General features: G+C 48.7%; 1 protein-coding gene across 1 annotated transcript; it reads left to right on the forward strand.

Annotated features, from left to right (window-relative positions):
- Window positions 1-2820: 2820 nt before the first annotated feature.
- LOC116235975 (uncharacterized) lies at window positions 2821-25554 on the forward strand. The gene is given in 11 exon segments (XM_090144562.1): window positions 2821-3051; window positions 6270-6457; window positions 17459-17577; window positions 20196-20285; window positions 21819-21897; window positions 22084-22208; window positions 22366-22568; window positions 22672-22781; window positions 23073-23214; window positions 23363-24870; window positions 24873-25554. Coding segments are annotated over 11 exon segments (2676 nt in total). The 5' UTR covers window positions 2821-3010; the 3' UTR covers window positions 24944-25554.
- The last annotated feature ends 139 nt before the right edge of the window (window positions 25555-25693 follow it).

A 25693-nucleotide genomic window follows, 5' to 3' on the forward strand; every position in this document is an offset into this window, starting at 1 on the left:
ACAACAGCCAGCATCTCTCTTCTCACACATCACACATTCTCAGCCTAGTGTCTGTGGGACAGAGAGAATGGTACAAATCCACAAACATTCATTTCTTCCCATTGCTTCAACAGAGTCACACTGCTGAGTTTCATAGCTGGCCACTGGTGAAGTCCTGGACCCAGAGAAGTCTACAACAACCTCTTCTGAGCAAGCAGTAGATCTCCAGGTGAGCTGATTGTCCAATGGGAGCAGTTTTATAGCAGAGAGATTAGTGTCTTCTGCCTGGGCTGCCACCTCTTTTGATATCTACACTGCTGCCCAAGTTCCTGCTCATGCAATCTGCGTGCATTTGTCTGGCATCTGAAAGCTTCTTTGTGTACAACTGATACACAGAGCAATCCAAAGTAGCTGAACAGGAAGAAAACAGCTGTTAGCAGAATGGTTTTACCTTCTGTTAGTACAGATCAAGGCACTTGATTCAGGGTAGGACATTCAGCCCTGGACAACTGCTGGTGACTTTTCAACCTGCAAAAGAGAAGGCTCCTGGGAGACTGGATAGCAGCCTTTCAGTGTCCAAAGGGGGGCTACAAGAAATAAGGGGACAGATTCTTTAACAGGGTCTGTTGTAACAGAACAAGGGGAGATGGTTTTGAACTGAAAAGGGAAGAGATTTAGATTGGATGTAAGGGAGAAATTGCCCAGAAAGCTGGCAAATGTCCCATCCCTGGAGACATCCACGGTCAGGCTGGACAGGACTCTGAACAGCTTGATCTAGCTGTAAATTTCCCTGTTCTTTGCAGGGGAGTTGGACCAGATGACCTTTAAAGGTCCCTCCCAACTCAAATGACTCTAGGGGCTTGCTGGAGTGGCGGTACATGGACTTCCTAATTATTTTATAATCTGTGGCCCACACTGCCTTCCTCATCTTTGCTGCTGTGGTTTAGCTAATACCTGTTGCCTAGTTTTTAAAAGATTGCATAACAGAAAACAAAACAACACTCAGCACTTGGCAAAGAAATGAAAGATAAAAAGAAATTAGCTTCCAAAGGCTAATTCAGATAGGGCTGTCCAGAGTGGCTGTTTCAGGACAGTTCGGCATTATGTTAACACTTCACGACCTGGGAGATTTTCTCTGGTCCCATCCTATTGAACTGGGCAAACACTGTCAGAGAGGTCACCCTCTCCCTTTCCCTACTTGATCCAGGTTAGAAAATTAGAAGGAAATAGCATTTCTAGACTAAAAAATACCAATATCATATGCACTTCTTCTGGGCATTTTGCTCCTGGTTTTAGGCTTGAAAAACGAGAGATGTGCCCAGTTTCACCTGCAGTAGGTGTAGAGGGGTCACTTGGGTGTTTTTCCTCAGGGGAAAGCAGGCAGAAGGTAGAGGACAGTAACACAGAGTTGCTTTGGAAAGGCACTGAGGCTTGTAAAAGCTAGGGAGAAGTCTGGGAGAAGAGCATCACAGCAAAGCAAGGCTGAAGGAGTTTGGCTGAACAAGGGCCCATATGTGGGCTAAGCTGGAACTTTGTCTGCTGATGTGTTTGGCTTTCTGTCCTTAACATTTCTGTCTGTAACATACTGGCAAATCCTTCCGGCAAGAGAGTAGGAACATCTACAGAGGCTGTGAGAACCCCAGCAAACAAGTGGGGCTGCAGGGCTGCCAGGATGCTGGGGAGTGACCAGGACATTGTAAGGGACAAACTTTGTAAGGAACATACCTGGGCAATGTCGGGAGAGGTGGTGATAGATTGATGGTTGGCCTCAATGATCTTAGAGGTCTTTTCCATCCTTCATGATTCTACGATTCTATTATATCTTGTCTCTTCTTTTTCTCCTGCTATCCACTATGTGCATATCACCACTACTAAAGGAGACCTCAGGGTGTTTGAGCCATGGGGTAGGGTGAGAGACATGCCAGGGTATGTGAGGGACAAGTTCAGGCAATGCTCGGGGTGATGACTCAGTCACTCCTGGAAGAGCCCAGAACAGTGCCTGAGGGTCATTAAGCCACAGAAGGGTCCTGCTGTCACCATTTTGGTTTGGTTGGTGTCTGGTGCCTCAAACAGTCCTGGACTGGAGCCAACTACATTTCAAACAGGGGCTGGGGAGAGCATCCCTTCCTCTTTTCTTTTGGTATTATACATAGGGGCTGAGACCAGGACTGGTGATCTATCTACCTCCATTCATTTATCTTTCTCTTTTCCTTTCTTTTTCTCTTGAAGTTGTTAAGTATTGCAAAGCTTACTTGAATTTCCCATAACATAATTGTGGGAGAGCCAACACATACAGTATAACTGTTTTGTAGAAATCCCCTGTTAAAATTCCTATTTTATTTCCTCTTATGTACGAACCCCGAGTGTCACATCATCTTAATTTGACCAGAGATGTAACCAACTGCCATCCTGTATTCCTCTGTACATGCATGAGAATAGGAAAGCTGTTCCCACATTGCCCGCAGGTCACACTCGCTGTTTGGTGACAGTGTTTGGCGATGGCAGGAGCTCCTTGTCCTGGGGAGGAAGGCAGGAGGATGGGAAGGGTTCAAAAGGGTCTCACAGGACGGAGCAATCAAATAGCACGTGCTGCTCAGGGTAACTTTCCGCTTAGACTTTCATCTCTGCCAGTGGCTGCATGTCTCCTCCACACTGAAACACTCTGAAGTGTGACTTTGAAATGCCTCCAGCCCCACGTTGTCCAGCTGCCATGGTGGGCATGGTGGGCATGGGCTTCCGTGGTGGGATGGGCTGACTGTTGGACCTGACGGTCTAGAAGGTCTTTTCCAACTTTAAAAATTCTGTGACTCTATGGTTCTATGGTTCTACTACAACTACAACCCCTCTCCACCAGCTGGTAAGAGAGTGGGGTGGTCGCAGGAGGGACACGGCGGCCAAGAAGCGGGGACAGTCTTGCCAGGTGCCCGGGCAGGGCCACGGAGGGGCGGCTCGGGGCCGGGGCCGCCCCGCTTCACTCCCGTTTAAACTCCTCCTCCGGGCGCAGCCGGCGGTGCTCGGTGCTGCCGGCGGGATGTACGCCGGAAGGAAGAGAAAGAAGCCGGTGCCCAGGAGGTGGGTGCGGAGGGAGACCCTGCCCGCGGGGCTGGGGGGTGGGCGTGCGCTCGCTGCGGGACGAGCCCTGGGAAGCGGACAGGGCTGCTCTGCGTCCTGCTTAGCGTTAATTGCTGCTGGTGCTGGCTGGGGTCTGAGCTGCTGGGTAAAGTAAAACGTCAGCCAGCCCGCGCTGTTTCTGGAGGCAGCTGGGGATGCTCGGCTGTGCTTGGCTGCAGGTGCGGCGGTCCCTATTCACCGAAGTTCCCCAGCCCTCAGAAACTCAGACGCGGGGCTCCCTCACGGTCCGACTCTGTTTCCCAACTTTAGTGCCCCATTCCTCCCAGCTTGCTGCAGTCGTACCGGCCTGAGATCGGCAGGCACACGGGAGGCTCAGGTGCCTGCTTCTGCGGTCTGCGGGGAGGAGGGATGAGCTGAGCCCGAGCCTGGGATGGAGGAAGGAGTGTTTCTTCACAATCCGCCTGGATGTGGTGCAGGGCACCCTCAGTACCTGCCAGCCTGCAGAAGTGCCACACTTCGGCTGGATTCCTCATCCAAAGGGCAGCTGGGGAGGCAGCACTGCAGCCTTTGCCCTGCTCACAGCCCAGTGCTCCACGTGTCCTTGCTCCCCCTGGCCAATGCAGGGTCTGTAGCTTTTTTCTCAGCAGCTTCATCATTTCTGGCACCATTTCTGCATCAGAAGACTGAAAGCAGGTCCTGCTTGTGGGATGCAGACCCTTCCAAGACGCATTTTCCTCACTGCTTGTGCAGGCACGGAACTGCCAGTGCTCAGTGTGTTGCCCCCGAGACCCCACACAATGCCTGGGAGGTGTGCATGGAGCCTGTCCTAGGGACAGGGAATCTCAGCAGGTTTGGCAAGACACAGGGACCTGTCCAGCCCAAACCCTGCTGTTTCTGCCTTCAGGGGATGCATGGTTTCCCCACGGTGCTCACCTGTGCAGGTTCTCTGGTGGCTAGTAACATGGTTGTGCTCATGTCTGTGCCTTTCCCATGCAAAGTGGGTGTGATGGAGGCTGTCAGTTTTCCTGCTGGCTTGCACTTTGAAGCTTTATAACTGCATAGAGAGTGAAGAGCACCCAGAAGACATTTCTCTCTGGCAGGATGAGGATGGTTTGGAGATCCAGTGCTGCAGGGCATGGTGTTGGCCTACATGAATGGGCCAGTGTAATTCTGCAGCCCTCCTGCCCTTTCCTTGCAGTGCTTTGGTGATGGCCATACACCCCACATATGCAAGTGCCATTGGTGCTCCTGAGCTGTCCAGGAGACCCTGCTATGTCTCTGTGTATTTCCCCTTCCAAAAAGGGCAGCACTGCCTGCTTGGCTCCCTTTTCCTTTCTATGGAGCATACCTGTGTAGCGGGTGTGCAGATATCCTATATATATTTTATAAAATATATATATATTTTATAAAATATATATATATGACTTTCCTCAGATATCTTTAAAGAAAAGGATATCTGAGGAAAGTCAGAATTACTTAATTCACCTCGTATTCTGTTGGGTGTTTGTTGTTGTTTTTTTCCTTGATGCTCTAATTGAAAACTATTTCATTTTATCTTCCCTGATGACTGCAGTTTCAGAAGGGTTTGTTAAGCCAGTGGCTAACGGTGTGCATCAAAGCATCAGTGCCAGTGTTCTGCTTGGCTTGTGTAAATAAGTTTGGTGATGAGTTATACCTCATTTCTCTAGAAACAAGGTCTGTCCATCCTGATTCTCATCTTACAAAACAGCCCGACTGAGGTTTTCTGGAGAAATTTTCCATCCATGTTTAGACCCATCAGTAGCTCTCCGTAATGAAAATTCAATAGGCACCTCGTTGTGTTTCATTTAGTACTCATTTCCCCTCTTGTCACACATGTGAGCAGTCCTGCCAGATGGGATTTGAGAGCAGTATTAGAGGGGAGAGCTTAAACTGCTTCTAACTACTGGCAGATCCTGTTATCTGAAGCTGCTTTGTGGAGGTAGAGTTTGTGGTTACACAGATTACATCAAAACAATACAGAGTGCATGTTAGGAGATGCAATTTAACCAAATACAGAGTGGGGTGTGGGTCCCTCATGAAATCTAAACTGTTTTTCTTCAAGCTGAAAAATTGGAAACCAAAGGAGACAAGGTGACATTCCAGATTCATGTAAGTCATTAGCTAAACCTCTAACCACTGTGGCTGGGACTTCAGTGGTGGTGAGTGTGTAATAACTGCAGCTGATGAGATTGGCTCTCCAAGCCAGCTTGTAACAGACAAGAGCTGCTCTCACAGAACCTGCAAGCTCAGAGTTTGTCCCAGAACCTAAGTCTGGCATCAGATGTTTAGTTTGGAAGTGCCCATATGAAAGGATTAGAGATCATAAGCTTGGAAAGGCTGTTTTCTAAGCGCTGTGCCCTAAACCACCTTATGTGGTATCTCTTCATTCAAGTACTGCTATTGATTTTCATGTGTGCTTTCCCTTTGTATCATCAGTTAACAAGTAAAGGAGTGGATTCAGGCTCAGCACTCAGACTCTTCTTTATGAGTTAGGAAAAGAAGTCTGGTTGTGGAGCTTCCTTCTGCTTAAGATGATAAATGTGATTGCAGGAGGACAACTTAGAGGAAACTAAGAAAAATTCAAATACATCTTTTTGGACCTTCTTACTTTTCATTCTTACTATCTGTAAGTCTGCTCACTGCCAGTGTCTGGCCAAGTGCTGATCAGTCCCTGGGCAGTCCCTGAGAAGCTCAGCTAGCACTTGCCATGCTGAGGAGCTTATGTGAGCATGTGGAGTGGGCCAGGGAAGGGGCCTGCCATGTGGGATGGGTACAGGATTAGGAGTTAGAGGAAGGAGCAAGGGTAGGCAGAGTGGAGTGTGGGTGGAAGAGTCTAACCGGACCAAAAGATGCTCTCATGAGACCCCCAAGAGATGTTCTGATGGCTTGTAGGTCTCCACTTAGTGTCCCTTTCCCTGCCAAGGCTTGGTAATGGGAGTAAGGCTGTAGTATTCTGCTGACACGTTAAGGTTCTCCATGTTCCTACTGGAGGACATCAACCAGGGGCTGCATGGAGTGTCCAGCTGGCATGGCCACGTTGTCTCCAGCCTCATGGCTTTGTTGGGGCTTGCTTTTACTGTCTCATGGCCTTACCTTGGTCTGCCAGTGTTTTACTGAGGGGCTGCAGTAACATCAGCTCTGGGGTTGGGAAGAGCCTGTTGGACACACGTAATCAAACTGTGCTTTGCCTTTTCCAGCCCCAAACCACCACCTCCTGAGGGGGTGAAGTCCAACCCCTCCAAGAGGCATCGAGATCGACTCAATGAGGAACTGAACAAGCTGACTGGCTTACTGCCCTTCCCTGAAGATGTATGCACCAGGTTTGATAAAGTCTCCACTCTGCGACTGACGGTAGGATACCTGAAGGTGAAGAATTACCTTATGGGTAAGTGTCTTGTGTCAGGGTTGAGAGGAGTGAGAAAGCACCTGGGCTCAATCCCTGCTGCACTGTTCACATCGCATCCTGAAGTGATGATTGCTTTGGGGTGGAGAGTTATATCTCCTGAAGACAGGATCATGATTGTGATATCAAACCTTTGAATGTTAATCTTAGAATCACAGAGTGGCTTGAGTTGGAAGGGACCTCAAGGATCATCGAGTTTCATCCCCCTGCCACAGGCAGGGCCACCAACCTTCAGATCTGGTACTAGACCTGGTTGCCCAGGGTCCCATCCAACCTAGCCTTGAACACCTCCAGGGGTGGAGTATCCACAGCCTTTCTGGGCAGCTGTTCCAGCACCTCACCACTCTCTCTGTAAAGAGCTTCCCCCTGACATTCAATCTAAACCTTCCCTCCTTGAGCTTAAAACCATTCCCCCTTGTCTTGTCACTGTCTACCCTTGTAAAAAGTTGGTCTCCCTCCTGTTTATAATCCTCTTTTAAATACTGCATCGATGTTGCATCTTTAGCTGTTGACCAAAGATAATCTGGAAAACTGGGAAGAAAAGTGCCACGTCTCCTAAAATGTGTAGGCAATGGTTGCTGGGAGATATGATCACAGGACATCAATCCCTCAAATCTTCCAGAGAAGACACTTTTTGTTCCTTCTGGAAAGAATCCTCTTCATTTTTGACTGCTGAACATCCAGATCTAAACCTCTTCAGTGAGTTACAGGTCCCTGAAAAGAAACAACCTTGGGAAAGTGAGGACAACTTGGGCACCAGGAATGTTCAGAAAGGACATTGGAGGAGCCCACACAGGATGTGGATGGGGGAAAGGGGATACCCATGTGAAAATTTTCAAAAATTCCTTTACATCATGGGGATCTGTGGGCTGCTGCATCTCTTCTGGTCAGGCATAGGTAGGAAATGCAATGCAGGGCTGTTCTGTTTGTCACCCTGACGCCCTGTGGATGGAAGGTTAAGCAAAGTTGATCCTAAGGCACGTGTTCACTTTGGCATCCTGTTAGCTCATTTCTTCCCTGTTCTTTCTGGGGTTCATGTGTACATTGGTGGCTTACTGCTGTTTGCCTCCCTGGCACAGCTAGGCTCGGCTGTGGTGGATCCCCTAGGCCTGATATGAGCATTTCTGCGAAATGGGGCATGATGCCTCATAACGAGGGACCCTCGTCTGATTTTACAGAGTGGAACATTGAGCTGATATGCCTGGAAGACCAGTCTCCTTACATTTGCCCCTCTGAAGCCCTGTGTAGCTCCCTTCCTCCTGCTCACTGCTCTCCTACAGCAGCTATTGCCTTCTGGATTTTCAGCAGTAGCTGATGTATCTAAGATAGTTACTGCTGATGAAAAGTCCTGTGCTGAGGGGTCCCAGATATTCCTGCAGACTTTGCCTTCACTGTGAATGAACTCAGCCTTGGGGAGCAAAGGCTGCCTTGTACTTGCCGTGCACTGCTTCCTTTCTTCTGGTATCATGGGGTGCTCAGTGTTTCCTTACTGCTTTCCCATAGATTAACTGCTTTTAGGAGGCTGAACTTATTAGGAGGCATCTTGCCACACAAAGAGAGTATGTTGCACTGGCTGCATGTGCACAGTGGAGTACTTGCTGTGTGTGTAGTACTGTATGTGCTTTGGGTACTGTTGTGCTCCTCAGAAGCCATTCTGGACTGAAAGCAAGCCTTGCTAAATGTCTTCCTCTGTCTTCTTTTTGGGGAACAAATCTGGGAAATAGGATTCAGCTCCCCTGGTGGTTAGGTCCTTGCTGACATGCAGCCTAAGGCCATGCTACTGCTGTCCAAGATGATGGTGGTGGCATAACATCAACCTGCTTTGCTTGGCTGATGTTCAGAGGAGGACAGCTGTCCCTCTGTACCAGCACCATGGGGCTCTGCAGCAGGTAGGAAGTGAAACAGCCATATAGAGCCTGGCTGGCAGGCTTGTCTCCACATGTTCATGAGTCACCTCCCTGCCGGTGGGACATGAACTTCAGACTGCAACACAAATAAAGCCAGAAAGGCTGCTGGGGATTGCTTTCATAACTTGTTTACAAGGGCAGGTAAATACTGTAGAGCAGTGCTCATCCTGCAGCTGGGGGATGGAGAGGGGACAGGGACAGGCACGTGGTTCTTCATCAGTGCCTTGTGCTCTGTGGGACAGGTGATGGACCCCAACTGTGCTCTTTCAGGGAAGATGAAGGCAGAGCACACTGAGGACAGAAAGCCACCAGCATTCTTCTACACTTCAAAACTCTTCCTAAGTCATCTTTCCTCTACGACAAATAAACTCAATTCTCCTGGCTTCTGCCCCACGCCTGGTCTCTAACCTGTCCCTTGGGGCTCTCCCTGTGCCCTTCCAAGAAGGGATGCACATCACCATGAGGGGACCCCATGCCAAGCACCACACTTCAGCTGGGTCTCTGCCTTTGAGCAGGAGTGCATCCCACTGTGCACTCTCAGCATGCATTTTCCCACAGTGAGAGATGCTTTAGAAAAGCAATCATCATTGTGTATATTCACATTCAGCTTGAAACTCATCCTTGTAATGGAGAGCCCTTCTGCCAGCCCAATTACTTCCATTTGGGCACTGCGCCCTTGATTTATTTCCCCTCCCTTGCTTTGCCCATGTCTGCCTTGAAACTAATCTTGTTTGACTTCAAATCATTCCACTGATTCATTGAGATCAACATCAGTTCTGGCCCTGTCTGCTGAAGCCATGTGTCATCAAGGAGTCATGGCAGCCTCCCTATAGTTAATCATATCAGGCGTTGTGGGGGAAGACAACAAAACCATTCCTATTGCCCTCTCTGGTTCAGTTTTGCTGCTGGATGTGTTCCATTTCATGCAGCCTTCCCTCCTGCAGGGGCAGCAGGAGAGCGTGGCATCCCCTGGCGAGCATCTCCATCCCTTGCTGTCCCCTTCAGCACCCAGCCAGGCGTTCTATTTTGTGTCATATTAATGGAGCTCCTCTTTCCAAATGTTTGTAGTGAGTCCAGGCACTTGCCCCTTCTCCTAGGCGAAAGGTTTGTGTAGTGTGTGTGGAGCCAAAGTACGTGGTTATAACCGGTTTGGCAGGGAGGCGGGGTGCTGGCAGTCCTGGCTGTGTGCCCACGCAGGCTGTGTCATAGGTTAGAAGTAAAAATCCCACTGCTAGAGGTGGTTCTTGCAAGAAATGCAGTATGTACCAGAAAATCCATCTGAGTCTGAGATCCCTGCACAGACTTGAAGCCAAAGCAGCAGATATTCAGCGCTTTGGAGCAGGAGTTTGCATGTGAAAGCAGGTATGAACAGATATGAGGAATGGGCTCATGCTCACTATCTAATCTCTCTCTGCTACTTTTTGCTTTGTCATATTTCACATGCAGCCTCTTCACAGAATCATAAAGCTGTTTGAGTTGGAAGGGACCTTTAAAGGTCATCTAGTTCAAGATCAAGTTGCTCAGAGTTTGGTCCACCCCACCTTGAGGTCGTTCAAGGTCAGTGACACTACTCACTCATGACTGCAATAAGCACACATTCATGGAAAGCATAGTCTTGCCTGAGATCCCAAATCTTATGCATTTCAGAGCTTCTGGGTCTGGCTTTTTGGTGCTGGTGGTGTATTTCTTCACCTTTTTATTTTCAGTTCAAATGTTTAGAGAGAAACTGGTGAGAGATGGATGGAACAATCCCCTTGTCCTCCTCTACCTGCATGCATTCATTGGCCATATTTCTTCTTGTCATCCTGATACAGCTTTTTTTTGGTTTGGAAACTTTCTCAGGAAGACCCTGCAGAGGTGACAGCTCTTCATCTGATTTCTTCTTGGTGTTGATGGAGGGAACCCATATACTTTGCTCCCCAGATGGAGAGGGGCAAAATGACCTGAAGAGCCTGCAACACCTGCTTGAATTAGTAGGGAAGCCTTCCTGAAGACTGGCTTCTGCTGAGCTGGTCAGGCTTTGTGTGAGTGTTCAGAAACATGCTTTGGCCATGACAGTTTTGCATGTCCAGCACGAGGATGCAAGTAGCATCCAGCAGCTGTGCCTTGTAAAGTCACATCCCTGGCCTCTGTCCTACTGCAGCTCATGGACTAAGCTTGTCTAACTGAAGCTCTTCATCAGAGCAGCTTGTTCCATTCTTAAACCAGTGAGACCTGCTGCCTGGACATTTGAAGCAGGAAAACCAGTGCATTTACCAGCACACTCATGAAAATGCATGTGGCAGTTGTGACATTGCCCCAAATCACCGTAAATCATCTGCCCTGCAAAGTGCCATAAACAAGCAGAAAAGAATGTTTCAGAAATGTTTCATAAGACCTCTTTTAAGCCTGACAGAAATGGTACTGACATATATAGATGGGCTGAAAGCTTGGCAAGGATGGCTAATGTTTTCTGACAAGCTCTGCAGCTTCTGTCTAGTAAATGATTGATCTGTGCCCTCTTCGGGGTTGACTACAGTTCATGGAAGAAGTGACCATTTCCTGGTGTTCCCACCAGGTTATATCTTGGTCCAAGCACAGCTGTCATTTTGAGGGAGCAAGCCTAGATGCCCTTTTACATGTTGGATTTAGAGCTGGGTTTGTTGTACAGATTTTTGTGCCAATTGTAAATGTTTGCATCATGACTTGTGTAAGATTGCATTATCTGCTGGACAAAGCAAGCCAGGTGCATGCTTTGCATGTTAAGTGCATGCAAGCTCAGTGACCTAGAGGTGAGTTTCGCTCTGTGTCAGAGCTCTGCATACCCAGCCAGCATGCTTAGTATGGGCTGGGGTGCCACCTCCTGCTGGTGTATGCCCATTCATATAATCAAACTCAAAGCAGAAAAGGAATAAATGACCAAAATTTCTGGGAAATGATTTTCCAAACCTCTGGCATCACCGTGGCTTTTCTGTTCTTAACTGGTACAAAGATTGCATGTCCCTCCTGAGGTATCCCTGCATTATTCCTACATGACATTGCTTTTGGCTCATCCTTGTCTTCCCTGGGACATGAGGAAGAGGTGATCAGCGTGCACAGCAAGAGGACAGCCAAGGTGAGTGCATCAGAGCAGACAGGTAGATGCTTCTGAGTCCTCTCCTGCACTGGAGAAGGGTCACTGTTACCAGGATTTCTGTGTAGGATCCTGGTCAGTTAAAGCAAGCAGCACGATTGCAGCTGGAAGCTCACAGGGATTTCATTTCTGAAAGTTGAAAGAAACAGTGGGTTTTTTGTTGTTGTTTTGTTTTGTTTTTTTACTTGAACTTCGTTCTGATCCATGGTGCTGTCTGGAAATCAGATGTTATTGCAGGGTAATAACTCTCTGGACTGACTTTGCTTTGAATCTGCTTTGCTTTTTTTACCCCTGTAGGTGCAAAAGAGCCATGGAAGCCTTGCCTGCAGCCTTCCCCAGGCTAGCCTAGCCCAGCTCCCAGCTTGGATTCAATGGGCCACGTCCCCACGTGGTGCATGCCAAGTGCCAGCATGACAGTAAACTGCTTGCTCCATGCATCTGGGGCAAGTAAGAACCTGTAAGAGTGGAACAGTCCTGTATTCGCTCTTCTCCTGAATACCAGGAGACTCCCATTGTTAGAGCCTGCTGTGAGTAGCAGGAAAGCTTGAGTCCTTCCCTAGGTTATATAGGAAGAACATGGCAGGGTTCAGGACTTGATCTCTTCTATGCTTTGTTCATTGTATCCAGCCTTTGAGTGCTGGTGGGTAGCAAGGTCAACTCTGGTGCTATTGAAATCTGCCTACGAGGATTTATTTCAATGAATAAGCTAGATTGTGCTTTACTATCATAGTCTGTGACGTGGTTTTAAGCACAGAGGTGTTTTAGCAGTAGGAGCAACTGAAGTTCTACCTCTGGGAGACAACTTGATGACAGCCCACATTTCACTTAGGAGGATGGCTTTGTTCTGAACAGCTCTGTGATGCCAACGCTGCTCTACATCTGGGAACTCTTCTCAGGTGCTGTGAGAACAAAGTGACCCACTGTCCAATTTTTCATTTACTTCTCTCTACAGCTGGCCCATTCTGGCTTCTTAGCAGCCTCTTAAACCATCAAAAGAGAAAGTCACTTAAAGTCACTTTTATTACTTCTATAAAAGATAGATGAACCTCACCGCATTTCTGTCCACAAACAGCAATTTGCAGTGGTTGCTACTTGGACTTGGATCCAACTGTCTCCTGGATAAATATGGAGGGACTTCACCGATCCTCATCTTTCTGAGAGTATGCCAAAGGAGGAAAGCTTGGCTCTGTGTTTGCAGTGCTGCTGGATGCTCTGGACTCCTGATGTGAGGGACCTCCACTTGCTGCAAACACTGAGACGTCAAAGCTTGGATGGATTTGCCTAGTGCTGAGTGGCTTGGAAAGCCTCCAGCTAGCTGGAGATTTGTGCTGGGGTTCATTTTCTAGAGTTCATGTATCAAAAGAAGCAGATGCTGAGGATTGTGGAGAAACATCTTGGAGTAATTACTGATGTGGCAAAGTTCTGGCTGTGCTAAAGACAAGAGCAGCCAAAACAAAACAAAAACAAAACCCAGAGCTTAAAATGTTCTGCCAGGTGGAGAGGACATGCTCAGGGTGTGTGCTGCTATACCATTGTCCCAGGTTAAAGTCATGTAGGTGGCAGCATCTGCAGTAGAGATCCCTCTCCAAGTACAGGACCATGCTCTGGAGCTCATAAAACCAATGGCCAATAGTAGGATACTTCTCTGTGACCCATTGGCCCACACACAGCCTGCTGTCAGCCTGGGGAAGGTTAGCTGCCCTTTGCAGACAAGCAATTGAGCACCAGCAGGTGCTGGTGTAAAAATGCATCCACTGGAACAGGCTCCCTGGGGGCTGTGGATTCTCTTTCTCTGGAGATATTCAAGACCCTTAAGTGTGCAGCTTGCTGTAGGGGGCTTGCTTTGCAGGGGAGTTGAACTCAGTGATCTCTGGAGGTCCCTTCCAGACCCTTCAATTCTCTGATTCTGTGATCCCTTGAGGATGAGCTGGGCAGTATGGTTCTGTCATCAGAGGGAGCTGATGCCCCACACTGGAACACCATTAATCTGACAGAGGGTTGCAGGATGAGTTCTCCTATGTCCACGTTTCCCACCAGCAGTATGGGATGCTCACTGTCCCTGCACTGTGCAGTTAGGAGGGATAGATGCAAGGCCCTGTCTGTGCTGGGGACTTACTCTGCTAGAGCAGAGGGTTGGCCTAGGAGATCTCAGGAGGTCTCTTCTAACCTCTGCTGTTGTCTGACTCTGTAACACTCTGCTGTGGGGCACCATTGCAGCCAGCATTAAATCAGCTTTTCTATTCACCTCCTTATTGTTATTCCCACAGCCCTGAGTTGCAGGCATCTAGTCTTGAAGTAACTAATTCAATGAAAGAAGTCAAGTTTGTGGGCAAGGTCCTGCAGGATCATACAGTAGCACTTGCAGTAGCAGGTTGGAGGGGTTGGCGTGGGCTCCCTCAGGGCTTTGTGCACTGTTTGGGAGAGTACTGGGTGACTTCTTGCAAGTTTCTGATCTGTGGGTTTGGCATTTACCTGCAGAAGGATGTTTTACTTGGATGATGTGTACTTGCTCTGCTTGGCACTGTGCAGTGGTTGAACAATGGAGGAGAAAGTTGGTGCTAATTTGTTGGGTTTGGGATTGGGTCCAAGAGGAAAACAGTTGCAAGCAGCATGGTGTTATTGGAAGAGCTGGGAGCTCCTGGTTTTATGGTACCAAACATCTCCAGAATCTGTTCAAAGGGGAATTTTTGCTGTAGGTAAAGTCTCTCATCTCTGACTGGGGTAACTCAACCTATGGGAGCAGGACTGACCCCAGGATCTTTTACTGATAATATTTTTTTCCCATTGACAAAGCTATGCCAGTTGCCAGGGATGTGTTAGCTGTTGTGGTCACACTGCTGTAATTTGTTTCAGTAATACAATGAGCAAAGGTGAAGAGTTTTGATTGCTTTGCTCCTTCTCATTCTTGAGGCCTTTTTCCACACGCAAAGCTTAGAAACTTCCTGTTGAAGGCAAGGATCACCAACCCAGCAGAATGCTATTGGGGATGTATGTGCAGTTCACAGGAACCAGTATCTGCTGTATCTGGCTGTATTTCCTCCCCTCTTCTTTAACACTGCCCACCAAAAGCCTCTTTCCTAGTTCAGTGAAGTCATGAATGGTCCCTGAATTACTTCAGCAAGTGCCTGGGATTTGTGTAGTAACTGCAGATCACTTGTGTGTCATGCTATCTCCTGTCTTACATTAATTGCTGGTTTTCCTGGAAATCTTTGCTATGTGATTCACCAGGGTGCTGAGATTTTCTGGCATGAGCCTTAAAAACTAACAAAAGCTTATTTTATGCTCATTTTTGAGTGGACATGGAAGCAGGCTATCTAGTAAAGGAAAGGAAGAAAGGGAAAAAAGAATCAGCGGTGACTTCTGTGCTCCCATGCTGGGCTTGGGGGATATGCAAGGGAATGAAGTATAGCAAAGAGCTAAAACCACTTCTTTTAAATGGTTTTCAGGCAGGCTTGGGGTTTCTTTTAATGGGATGAACCCTTTGATCTCAACTGTTTCTTGTGGGAGTCTCAATGTTGTGCTATAATGTGTGTCTTGAACTGGGGGTGACTTACCCAATGCACAGCTCTCCCTGTCAGCTCTGTCACCCAGCCATGCTTTGCAGCTGCAGGATGGCAGGGGGCTGGAAGCCATCAGCTTGTGTCATCAGTGAGCAGAGCCAGGCAGCACGTGCAGTAGGAGCACTGCCTTTTGTGGGGCCAGTTGTCTCTGATGGGAATGGATTTATGTGCTGGTGAAATCCCCCAGGAGGTAAAATGTCTTGAGCAGATGTTTCACAAGTGCTCCCTCTCTCTCATGGGGTTACCCTTGGTGCAAATGGGGTGTTTTTTCTGCTCTTTGATTAAAAGGATTTGTTTCCCTTCCAAATTAAAATGATTGAAAATAGTCACTGTATCCCTTGATTGTTGTATAGGCCTGGAGTTCTCTGTGTGGCTGTTCTCAGGCATCTCTTGTGGGATTACTTTTAGCCCCTGTAGTTCTTGGCAGTTCGAGCATGAATGAGTTTGGAAATTTTCCTGGAGGGGCAAAAGCCATAGGGATGCTTTGATCCAGGTGCAGGTGCTTGGGGAAAGCTATGGAGAACCTGGGGAAACGAAGTAGTCAGTTATGACATGTTAAGAGGGTCATCACTTGGAAGTGGGCAGGCTCTTCCCCTACAGAAACTCTCCAGATTCTCTGGACCACTGAGGAATGGTTGTGGTTCCTGAGGACAGCCTCAGTCCAGCAGCAAAGTCCTCTGCAGTCCCAAGACCTAACCAAAAGTATCAGACTGATGGAAATAGACAGCTCAGTAGCAGCTCCTGGGGCCTGCCACTTGCTCTCTGTACCCAAGCCAGGCCATCCTAACATGCCCCATAGGAGGCAGAGTCAGCAGTTTTCCAGCACGACTGTGCAGAAATGAACCATTCTGTCACTGAGAATGTAGGGGGAAGTGTGCATCTCCAAGGAGAAATCAAAACACCCCTTGAGAAGATGGATACTGTGCTGCTAGTGGAGAGGGGAGGGTGAAATCATTTTGCTGGGAACAATAAAATGAGCAAGCAAGTGTTTTGTGTTGGATGCTCCTCCCTCTGGCTTGCTGCAGCTCTCCATGCTGGTTCTGCTGGTGGACACTAGGAAAAAGCTGGGGACCATGTGCATCCTCTCCACCCCTTGGGAGCTTTGTTTTGGAAGAACTTGGTTTCTTTTTGAATTCTCCTGCCAGCCTGCCCCAGTTCAATGCTTCAGAGGGGAGTCAGCGCTTCAAAAGAATTAAAATAAATTAAAAAAAAAAAAAAGTTTTGCTTTGAAACTATTCTACTCCATCATGTGCAAATTGAAGCCATACCAATGGTACAATGGGCTTTGGATGTTTTTCCTTGTGGATCACTTGGCAATCATAAGAGAAGCTCTCTGTTTGGTTTGCCTTTGTCCTGATTTGTAAGGATGCTGACTTTTTGAAAGCCTTTGCAAAATGGGATTGTGATCCCCCACAGCCTGGTGGGGGCTTCTGTCTCATGGGCTGCCTTGCACCTGTTTTTTGAAACACCTTTAGATGTTGAACCTTTTCTTTCTAAACCCTTCCCAGAGGGCTCGCATCCCTTGTCCAGGCTGATCAACCTCTTGCTTGTGTGGGAAGTATCTGTACAGATGGCTTTCCCCTGCAGGAAAAAATATGAGCTTACACATGAGGAAAGCCTCAGATTAGTTGAGTTGTTAGAACACCTGCCTTCAGAGTTGTTCTCTGGTTGGAAGTAGAGTTTGGGCTTGTGCTGCCAAGTGTTATTTCAAGGATAAGACCCCAGTGGAGGAAAGAGCACACTGGGGATGTCCCCAGGCCTTGCTGCTGTTTCCAGAACAACCAGTTCTCTGTGTGTCCTGTGAGACGAGGCCTGAGGGCAGGGCAGGGGTCTTCCCATCAGCTGCACCCATGGGTGTTGCTTTGAAGGCTTTGATCAAGGAAGCATGAAGCATCCTGTGAATCAGCATGGGAAGCTCACAGCCACAGGTTCATCAGTCCTGAAGGCAGGAGGGCCTTTCTCCACTGCAGTGCTCACAGCACTGGGGCAGCTTGAAGCTAAGAATGGGGTAGCACTTGGCTCACAGAGGTGAGCTCCAACTCTACCAGGTCCTAGCCTAAAGATTTCTTACTGTGGTGATGGTATTTCCCAACCTGACACACTCTACTCCCCTGTTTGTTGTTCCTGACTCAGACCTGGGCAGAAGTGAGATTTCCCAGAAATGGGACTGAGCGGGGAAGACGCCGTCTTAGAGGAAGTTCTGAGCAAGTGAGGATGTCTTTGTAAAGGGGCTCTGCTCCAGCTCCCACCCACTATGAACTTCTTTCTCTTTCCTCTGAGCTGCCTGCACATGCATGATGCACCCATTCACAAGCAGCACTGAGATGGAGGGGAGGAGGAAGAGGTGGAGAAAGAGGCTCCCGGTTTGCCCCTCCACACTGATTTCTTGCTGCCTTACTTGCAGCTGTAGGTACGGATGTTGGCAACTGCATGCTGAATCAGCCCAGAGCCCCAGGATGGAATGGACAAACACATCTGCAGGTCAACAGGGAGCCATTTCCAGAGGGGGACCTGCTGCTCCAGGTACTGTGCCCTAGTTTGGTCATTTGGGGTTGTCCATTAGCTCCTGCCAGACACAGTGTCTGGTTCCTGCCCATCAGACTGCACCAGAAGCTATGGGATGTATGGTCCCAGCTGTAGAGCAAGAGGAGACCCTTACTTGCCAGAAGGTGCTTCACTGTGATCTCTGCATCCTGAGAAGGCATCGAGCACCTCAGGATGGGCACTAGTGGCACTGCCTGGCTCATTTTCTCTTATCCTATATTACAGTTTGCTATGGCTTAGCTTACGATGTGGCAGGTACCGATGTGCAAGCTTGTCCATTCTGCCCAGAAGACTGCAGGAGCATCATACTGCAGTGTAGGGAATGTCCCAATGAATTTCCAGGGTGGTGCATTCCTTATGCTCCAGTGGATGCCAAGAGGAGACAGAAGATAGCTGTATGATAACACGTCCACTAGGAATTGGTTTCCCTACATGAACTCCCTGTCGTGAGTTCACAGCTGTCTGGAATGGAAGAAATCCAGGCTCAGTCTGAAAGTTGAGAGGAAAATGAAGGAAGATGGATCTGGGAAGCTATTGTGGACAACATCAATGGACAGTGCAAGTTTGCCTTATGAAAAGGCCAGTGTATGTCTAGTGAAACAGCCCTCGCTAAGTGTCAGAGAACAAAGAGACAGTGATTCACCTGGCCAGAATGCTGCTAGCTCAGACTGTGATTTGTGAATGCAAGCCAGAAGGAAATGGCTCAGAAAAGTTCCTTAGAAAGGCTGGTTGCTGAATAAACACTTAGGCATCTCAACTGAAAATATGATGCTCCTTGTGGATGCAGGGCAAGTCTGCAGAAGGCATTTGATCTTTGTGGCTTTAATCATGATACCATAACATCCTGTGCCTGTGCTTTTTGCATCTTGTGTTCTCTTCTCCCATCTTTGGTGACTGGACTAGATGATCTTAGTGGTCTTTTCCAACATTAATACCTCTATGATTCTTCATCTCAGATGTCTGCAAGTATGATAGTCACAGATGAATTGGAGGAATAACACAATAGCCAGAAGGGAGCCAGCAATTGCCCAAGTCTCTCTATGAGGCTTCTCCCAAGTGCTTTTGTTTGAGCCAGGCCACATGATGGCTGGCAATTTGTTGAGCTATCAGAGCATTGGCAGCTCTGGATGATTGAAGGCATCTGGATAGCATGTGGGGTGTTAATGGAATCAAAATTCTACAGCTGAGCTGCCCATTTTTTTCCTTAAAAAGTATTTTATTCATACAGTTTAATTTGCCAAAAGCTTTGACTCAGGGCTCCTTGGTGGGGGCTGCAGCACATGAAAGGAAGGGACCAGTCTCATTGCCTGCTGGATGTGTATCAATCAAAATGCTTAAACTAACAGGATTTAAAACAATCCAAGATAATTAAAATAATTTTGATTTTTCTGTCCTCTTCTTCCATTGACCAGCTGGTTCTGGAATATCCCATCCATCACAGTGCACCTAGGATGAGCTGCAGGGTGGACCATGATTCATCCATCCCTGCTAGTTGGTGTTAGTAGCTGGTCAACCTGTGCTCTGCTTTGTTTGTTGTCATACCAAGAAATCATACTTCTACCACTGTAGCAACTTAAAGTTGCCCTGAATTGCACATTCAGGGGTAGAGGGAATTACCCAGGCACACTGGGAACCTGCCAGCTCACTGAAGGTTGCACTCATGTCAGGACTACAAGGTTGGGGGAAAGTACTTTTGAGCCTCAACATTCTTCGTAGAGGTTCATAAATTGTGCGTGGTTCTGTGATTTGTTTTTCTGACCTCCAAGGATGTGACACAAATGACTACAAAGGTCGTTTTTAAGCAAGTAGCTACTGGTTGGATATGTATTTAACTGCAGGCCATGTATATGCAATTGTAGAGTGGAAGGCAAAAAGTGAAGCTGGCAGTTAGTGTGAGCACAAAGATGTTTTATGGAGTTGATTTTTGGTTTCATTTCCTGCATGTAAAGTCTTGTCTTCTGTCATCTGCAACATAGGCCGGAACAGAGGAATTTTTGCAGATTGGTGTCTCATAGTGGCACTTCAATGCCAGGATGTGTTTAGAGGCCTTTAAAAGTATGGAGACTCCTGAGACATTAGTTAGAAACAAGATTAAAATCAAATGGGAAAGGATTGTGGTCCTGAGTAACCAGAAGCTGATTAAAATGGGATGGTGTTAGCTCCTCGAAGACATGTCAGTTTGCATGTCTAGGACATGGGGGATGCCATGTCAGACATTGCAAATACAGTGCCAGGGCCTCGTCTGGGCTTTGACTTTCCAGATATAGTCACCTCTGTACTTTCAAAGTACAAAGTGGGTGCTATTTTCAGGTGCTTTATGATATTTGAACAATAACAGCAGCTGAATTTGGTCTTTATTTCGTGTACTTCTTAGCTGATGCCTCTTAATACAGTAGTTGCCCTGCCTGTATGTGAACACAGATGATGTTTTACAAAACGCAATGGTTTACCAAAATGCCTAGGCTACCTCTGATCATTGCTCATGCTGACCGTGAGACCTCCCCACTAATTAACACCAACACTTTAAGATAGTCCAGCCAGCCAGCTGCTAAACTGAAGCTAGGGAGAGTAACTCTGGGCTCAATTTATACTTTCAGGCACTCAATGGGTTTGTCATCACTGTGTCTGAAGACGGCTACATCTTCTATATCTCCCCTACTGTGCAGAACTATCTCGGCTTTCGTCAGGTGGGTGCTGTTTTTCCCTGAGTGTGCACACATGGATGCAGCACAGGCCTGGGAAGGAGATGCTGGCAGCCAATGTCAGTGCTTTACCTCTCCCAGCCCAGTTTGGTCACTTCTGATGGATGTTTTCAAATGAGTTGTGTTCTTCAGGGGTTGTGAAAGCCAACAAACGTGCTTGTGAGCTTGTGTAGTCACAGATGCAAACTGAGCAATGGTAGGCCTTACATCCTTTCCTCTTTGTGAGAGGGGTGTGAGCTTTTCATCCTGTGGTGTCGTGCTGATGGGCACGTCTGCCTTCACTGAGAGGGTGGGAGGGGTTATCACAGCAGTGACCATCACCAGTGCCCTGAGTTTATGTGAGGTGCCATAGAAAAAGGAGGTCTCTTTCCCTATTCACCCCATTATCTCTGATTCCTCTAAAGCTCAGAGGACCAAGTCAACAGGAACACGATGAGGCTCAGTTTGTTGTAGACAAAGCTGTGAGGTGGGCAGTGCTGGTTCTTGGTTCAACAGCAGACTGTTTTCCTCTCTTTGTTCTCTTTGCACCCTTTCCCAGCTCACTGTAGGAGGATCCTCATGTGCAGGTGGCCCAAGTCAAACCAGCTGTCTGAGTCAGGGAGTGGTCTTCTCCTCCTGTACGTCTGGCTAAGTGGGAAGTTCTGCTCTGGCACATTTCTGAGGACAGGGACATGGCAGAGGATGGCCTGAGCTGCCTGTGTGCTCAGCAGGGCCACGACTGTGCAGGACCAGGCTGAGAAAGGCTGCTCCAAGACATGGCTATAAAAGAAGGGGTGTGTGTTGGGAGGTAGAAGGTGTGAAGACTTGCTGGTGTTTCCTAGGAAGATGGTTTGCACCAGAATACTGATTCCCACAGGTTTAGTCAAATGTTAGTTTCTGTTCAGGACAAGGATGGGTATTTCTAATGTGATGAAAAGAATTGAGGCAGCAACACTTCCAGGTTGCACCAAACATGTGTGTGGTAACAGTAGATACCTTCCAGTGGGATTTCTCCTGGTAGCAGTGTGTTTCAGGTCACTAATATTCTCCCAGAATATACCCACTAGTTGTAATTGCACCTGGGACAACTAATAGTGCAGCTGCCCAGGCTCACTCCACCCTCTTGGCACACCTTTGGTACCTGTGGCATGCTCTATGTGTGTTTTCTCACACAATAGGAAGTTGTAGGTTTTGCAGTGCTCTGTTTACAAAAGTATTTTTCAGACCTCACCACTTTTCTGTTGTTCTCTAAACTTAAACCTCTCTCTGCTGCCTCATCAGTTGGAAAACGTGCCATTGCTTTAGGATAGAATAGAAAGTCTGTGTGTGGGTTGTGGATCGGTGGCACATTCTAAGACAGAACCTGTTTGATCCCTGACATTCCTAGTGGAGGTTTATCTGGTACATCTCCATGCTGTGCTCAAAACCCTTTCTTCCCATTTCTTTATCCCCAATAACTGTACTTTTACCACCTGCAAAGAAAAGCTAGGGGTCAGTACCTGTTAGGTGCTACCTGCTCTCCACGTTGTGTCATTCCAGTCAGATCTCATCTACCAGAACATCTACAAGCTGATCCACGAGGACGACAGAGCTGCTTTCCACTGCCAGCTGCACAATGGTGAGTGCTGGGCTGGGAAGTGTGGACTCAGCCTTAGTCACTCCCAGAGAGGTCCAGCCCCCACCTCAGGACCTGCTGTCCATCCATGGGAACCACTTTGACCAGCAGGTGTGTGGTTTCCTTCAGCTCTGCAGTGTCCTAGCAGGTCTGTAAGGTGTGGCTTCATTTTCCACTTGTTTTTTCCAGCCATTCCTGATGGATGCAGTGCTGCAGAAAGCCCCAATCACCAGTGCCCTGAGCGCTCTGGCTGCATGGAGAGGAACTTCACCTGCCGCCTGCGCTGCTTGTTGGATAACTCCCTGGGATTTCTGGTAATGCCAGGACACCTCTAAGCACTAAGCATCACCCCTGGATACATTGCTGTGTGCCTGTGTTCATTCATGTCCCATGCAGATGTGAGCTGGGGCAGTCTGTTTTCCAGCTCCTATTTCCTCACCTTGCCTGCCTTGTTTTCTCATCCCTTGCAAGACCTTGAATTTCCAAGGACGCTTGAAACTTCTTCTTGGGCAGCAGAAGAGGGCATCAGACACGTCCCTGGGGCTTCTTCCACTCGCTCTCTTTGCCATCGTGACTCCCCTTCAGCCTGTCTCCATCCTGGAGCTTCAGACCAAGATGCTGTTCTTCCAGTCAAAGCACAAGCTGGACTTTACTCCCATTGCCTGTGATTCCTGGTATGGCATCTCCCGCTTTCATCATGGCAAAACCCGTGGCCACAAGTGCAGAACAGAAAGCCAGAGTGCCACAGAGTGCCCATGCCTTGTGCTCTGCCCTCAGGGGGGAGGTCATCCTGGGCTACACAGAGGAGGAGCTGTGCAGTAGAGGGTCCGGGTACCAGTTTGTGCACGCAGCCGACATGATATACTGTGCAGAGAGCCATGTGAGAGGTGAGTGCTGAGGGAGGGACACTGGGGCTGTGGCAAGTCTGTGGGGTGGCAGCAGTGCAGTCCTGGCCGTGCTCCCCTGTCTTTCTGAGGTCTGCAGGAGCTGTGATGAAGTTTTCCTGCTTAACACCTGCACAGGAAGCTGGTAAAGTGCCATCCTGTGCACGGACACCCTGACATGCAGCACTGTGTGCTGGCTGCAGTTTTTGCTTCTGTGGCCTGGGCACAACTTGCCCACGCCCCTGTGGTGCTCAGCTGAGTCTCTGTGCCACCTCTCTTTTCTCCCTGCCCCAGTGATAAAGACAGGGAAGAGTGAGATGACAGTCTTCCGAGTGCTGACCAAGAGGGGCACCTGGGTGTGGTTGCAGGCCAATGCCTGGCTGGTGTATAAAGGGGGTGAGCCTGACTGCATCATCACCCAGCAGCGAGTCCTGTCGTGAGTATGGCTGGGTTTCCAGCTGCGTCCCCTCACCCAAGGTCTTGGGCAAGTCTCTGAGCTCCCATCTTGCTGCTTGGAGGCTGGTCCTGCCTGGCCTGGAGAATATACTCATCATGTTTCCCTCTCTTTTTCTTCCACTCTGAAGAAATGAAGAAGGGGAGGAACATTTGCGAAAGCGAAACCTTCAGCTGCCTTTCAGCACTGCCACGGGGGAAGCAATCATATATGGGAAAAACTCCAATTTCCTAGGCTCCTTTCAGGCTAAGGAGGAATTTCAGACAAAGACAGACTCCCATACAAAGCAGCATGCTATAGATCCCAACTCTATTCTGGGGGCCACAATGGAGCAGGATGCATCCATCTATCTCTCCCACACTGATGTCCCTCAGTTCACCTTGCCAGATCTCAATGCTGAGCCTGATGGACCAAGCCAAGATGGAAAAGCTGGTCATGACAGCAGCTCCCTCCTGGTGGCTATTGAAACCCTCATTGAGAGGAGTGAGGTGGATGGAAACATATCCCAGAGCCTCAGCATGGACAGTACAGAGCTACAGCAGTGGGAGGATGCTCTGCTTAGCTTGTTCATGGAGGACCTGCCATCTGAGGATTTTGGTGAGAGGCTGAGCAGTGAGTTGCCCTCTTGCATGGAGCAGATGCTGTTCAGGGAGCATGATGGAAAGAGCACAGAGTCCTTGCATTGCAGTGAGGAAGGCTGTTATGTGGCTCAATTCCAGCACTCAGGATTTAATCCAGAAGCTCCACAGGCATTTCAAGCCCCACAGCAGCCCCAGGCAGCTGGTACACAAGGCCAGGATGTTGTGCTCTCTCTGGACTCTATTATATCAGAGGGCAGCTCTGCTCCAGCAGAACAGCAGATCCTGATTAACCCAGCCAGTCTGGAGGAGGGGATGCTTCTGGATGCCTTGGGCTCCAGCAGCAAGCCCTGTGCTGCAGATCAGTTGGCCAACTCAGGACTGGAGTTTCAAGCAGGACTTCCCACCTCTATTCCCATAGACACCATCATTCCTGATTGCCAGAGCCAGTCTGAGTGCACTCTGATGGGCTTGAGCTGCCCATCTCCCTTGGACTCTAGCATTCTAGTGTCTCATGATGTCCCAGTATGGGCAAACCTGGGCAGCACTTTGGGTCAGAGCACTTCCCCGGGAGATTGCCCACTGGATGCTTGGATGGCAGCTCCAAAACAGCTGGGAGCAACAGGAACATCCTTGGAATCACAAACCGCACTGACCAGCAGCTCCCAGAGCTGGGGGAGCTTCCCCAGAGAGCCCCATTGCAATGGGGAGCAGATGCTGCTCAGCAAGGATGCGTGGCCCCAACCTCAGGGACTTGTGCTAGGGGTCAATGTGGGCCCTGGTACGCATCAGACAGACAACATCATGCTGCATCCCTGTGAGTACAGAACGAGCCAGGATGTCTTCAGGCATGGGAACTCCTTTCTTGGGGATGCCATTAAAATACCTACAAGTGCTTTACCTTGCACAATCCACCCTGGAACACTGACAGGATTGAGTTCGAGTTGCTCAGCATCTCCCTTTGCAGAGGTGGGAGCAAGGACATCCTCCTGTGAGCCGGGTGCTGTCTTTCCACTATCTTCCTTGGCAGGCAGGCAGCCCCTCTGTGCATGCAATGTCCAGTGAAGGTGTGTGGTGGGGACTGCAGGACCTGTGGGCCAGTGGGTGGCATCTTTGGAGAGACAGTGGGGTAAGGTAGCTGCAGCTGTGTGTGCACAGTGACTGAGCCCTGGGTAGGAAAGAGATGCTTCAAACCACAGAGACAGCTCCTTGACCTGGTTTTGTCCCTACCTTTACCCACGCCATCAGATGGAGGATGGTGTGTTTTTGCCAAAGCAATGAGAAAGGCATCAAGGGAAGTAGTGCCTGCCATCTGCCATTTATTTCTGAGACAGAGCTCCAAGAGCCCCGCATCTATCCACACCCCAGCAGATCCAGGATGCCCTGTGGCCTGGGCAAGTCATCAGCACTGGGTGGGATGGGGCTGAGCTGTGGGGCGCAGGCAGCAGAATGATGCCGGACCCTTCTGCAGCAGCCTGGAGAAGCACCTGATGAGAGCCTTATACATTGACCAGCCCCAAACCTTGCAGTGCTCTGCCACTGGGGGCTGCAGCAGACCCCTGCTGCTCTCTTGAGATGTTGCTTACATCTCAACTGTGTGTGTTACGTATGTGCATCCGTGGATTGTTTTCGTGGCAGTGTCTTGTTTTCCACTTTGTGATTTCTTTGTATGTCGTTCGCCAGTGTCAGGGCAGAAGAAAAGATGGGCTGCAACTCACTCGCTGCACTTTGTTGTGTATTAAAAGGTGGTTTGTATTAAAAAGTGGTGTGATTGTTTGTTTGATCAGGCTCTGGGCAACCTGGTCTAGTATTAAATGGGGAGGTTGGTGGCCCTGCCTGTGGCGGGGGTGTTGCTCCAACCCAGGGGGTCCCTTCCAACCCAG

This window comes from Phasianus colchicus, chromosome 7 (assembly GCF_987193195.1).
Source record: "Phasianus colchicus chromosome 7, bPhaCol1.hap1.1, whole genome shotgun sequence".
In the NCBI taxonomy this organism is placed as follows: domain Eukaryota; kingdom Metazoa; phylum Chordata; class Aves; order Galliformes; family Phasianidae; genus Phasianus; species Phasianus colchicus.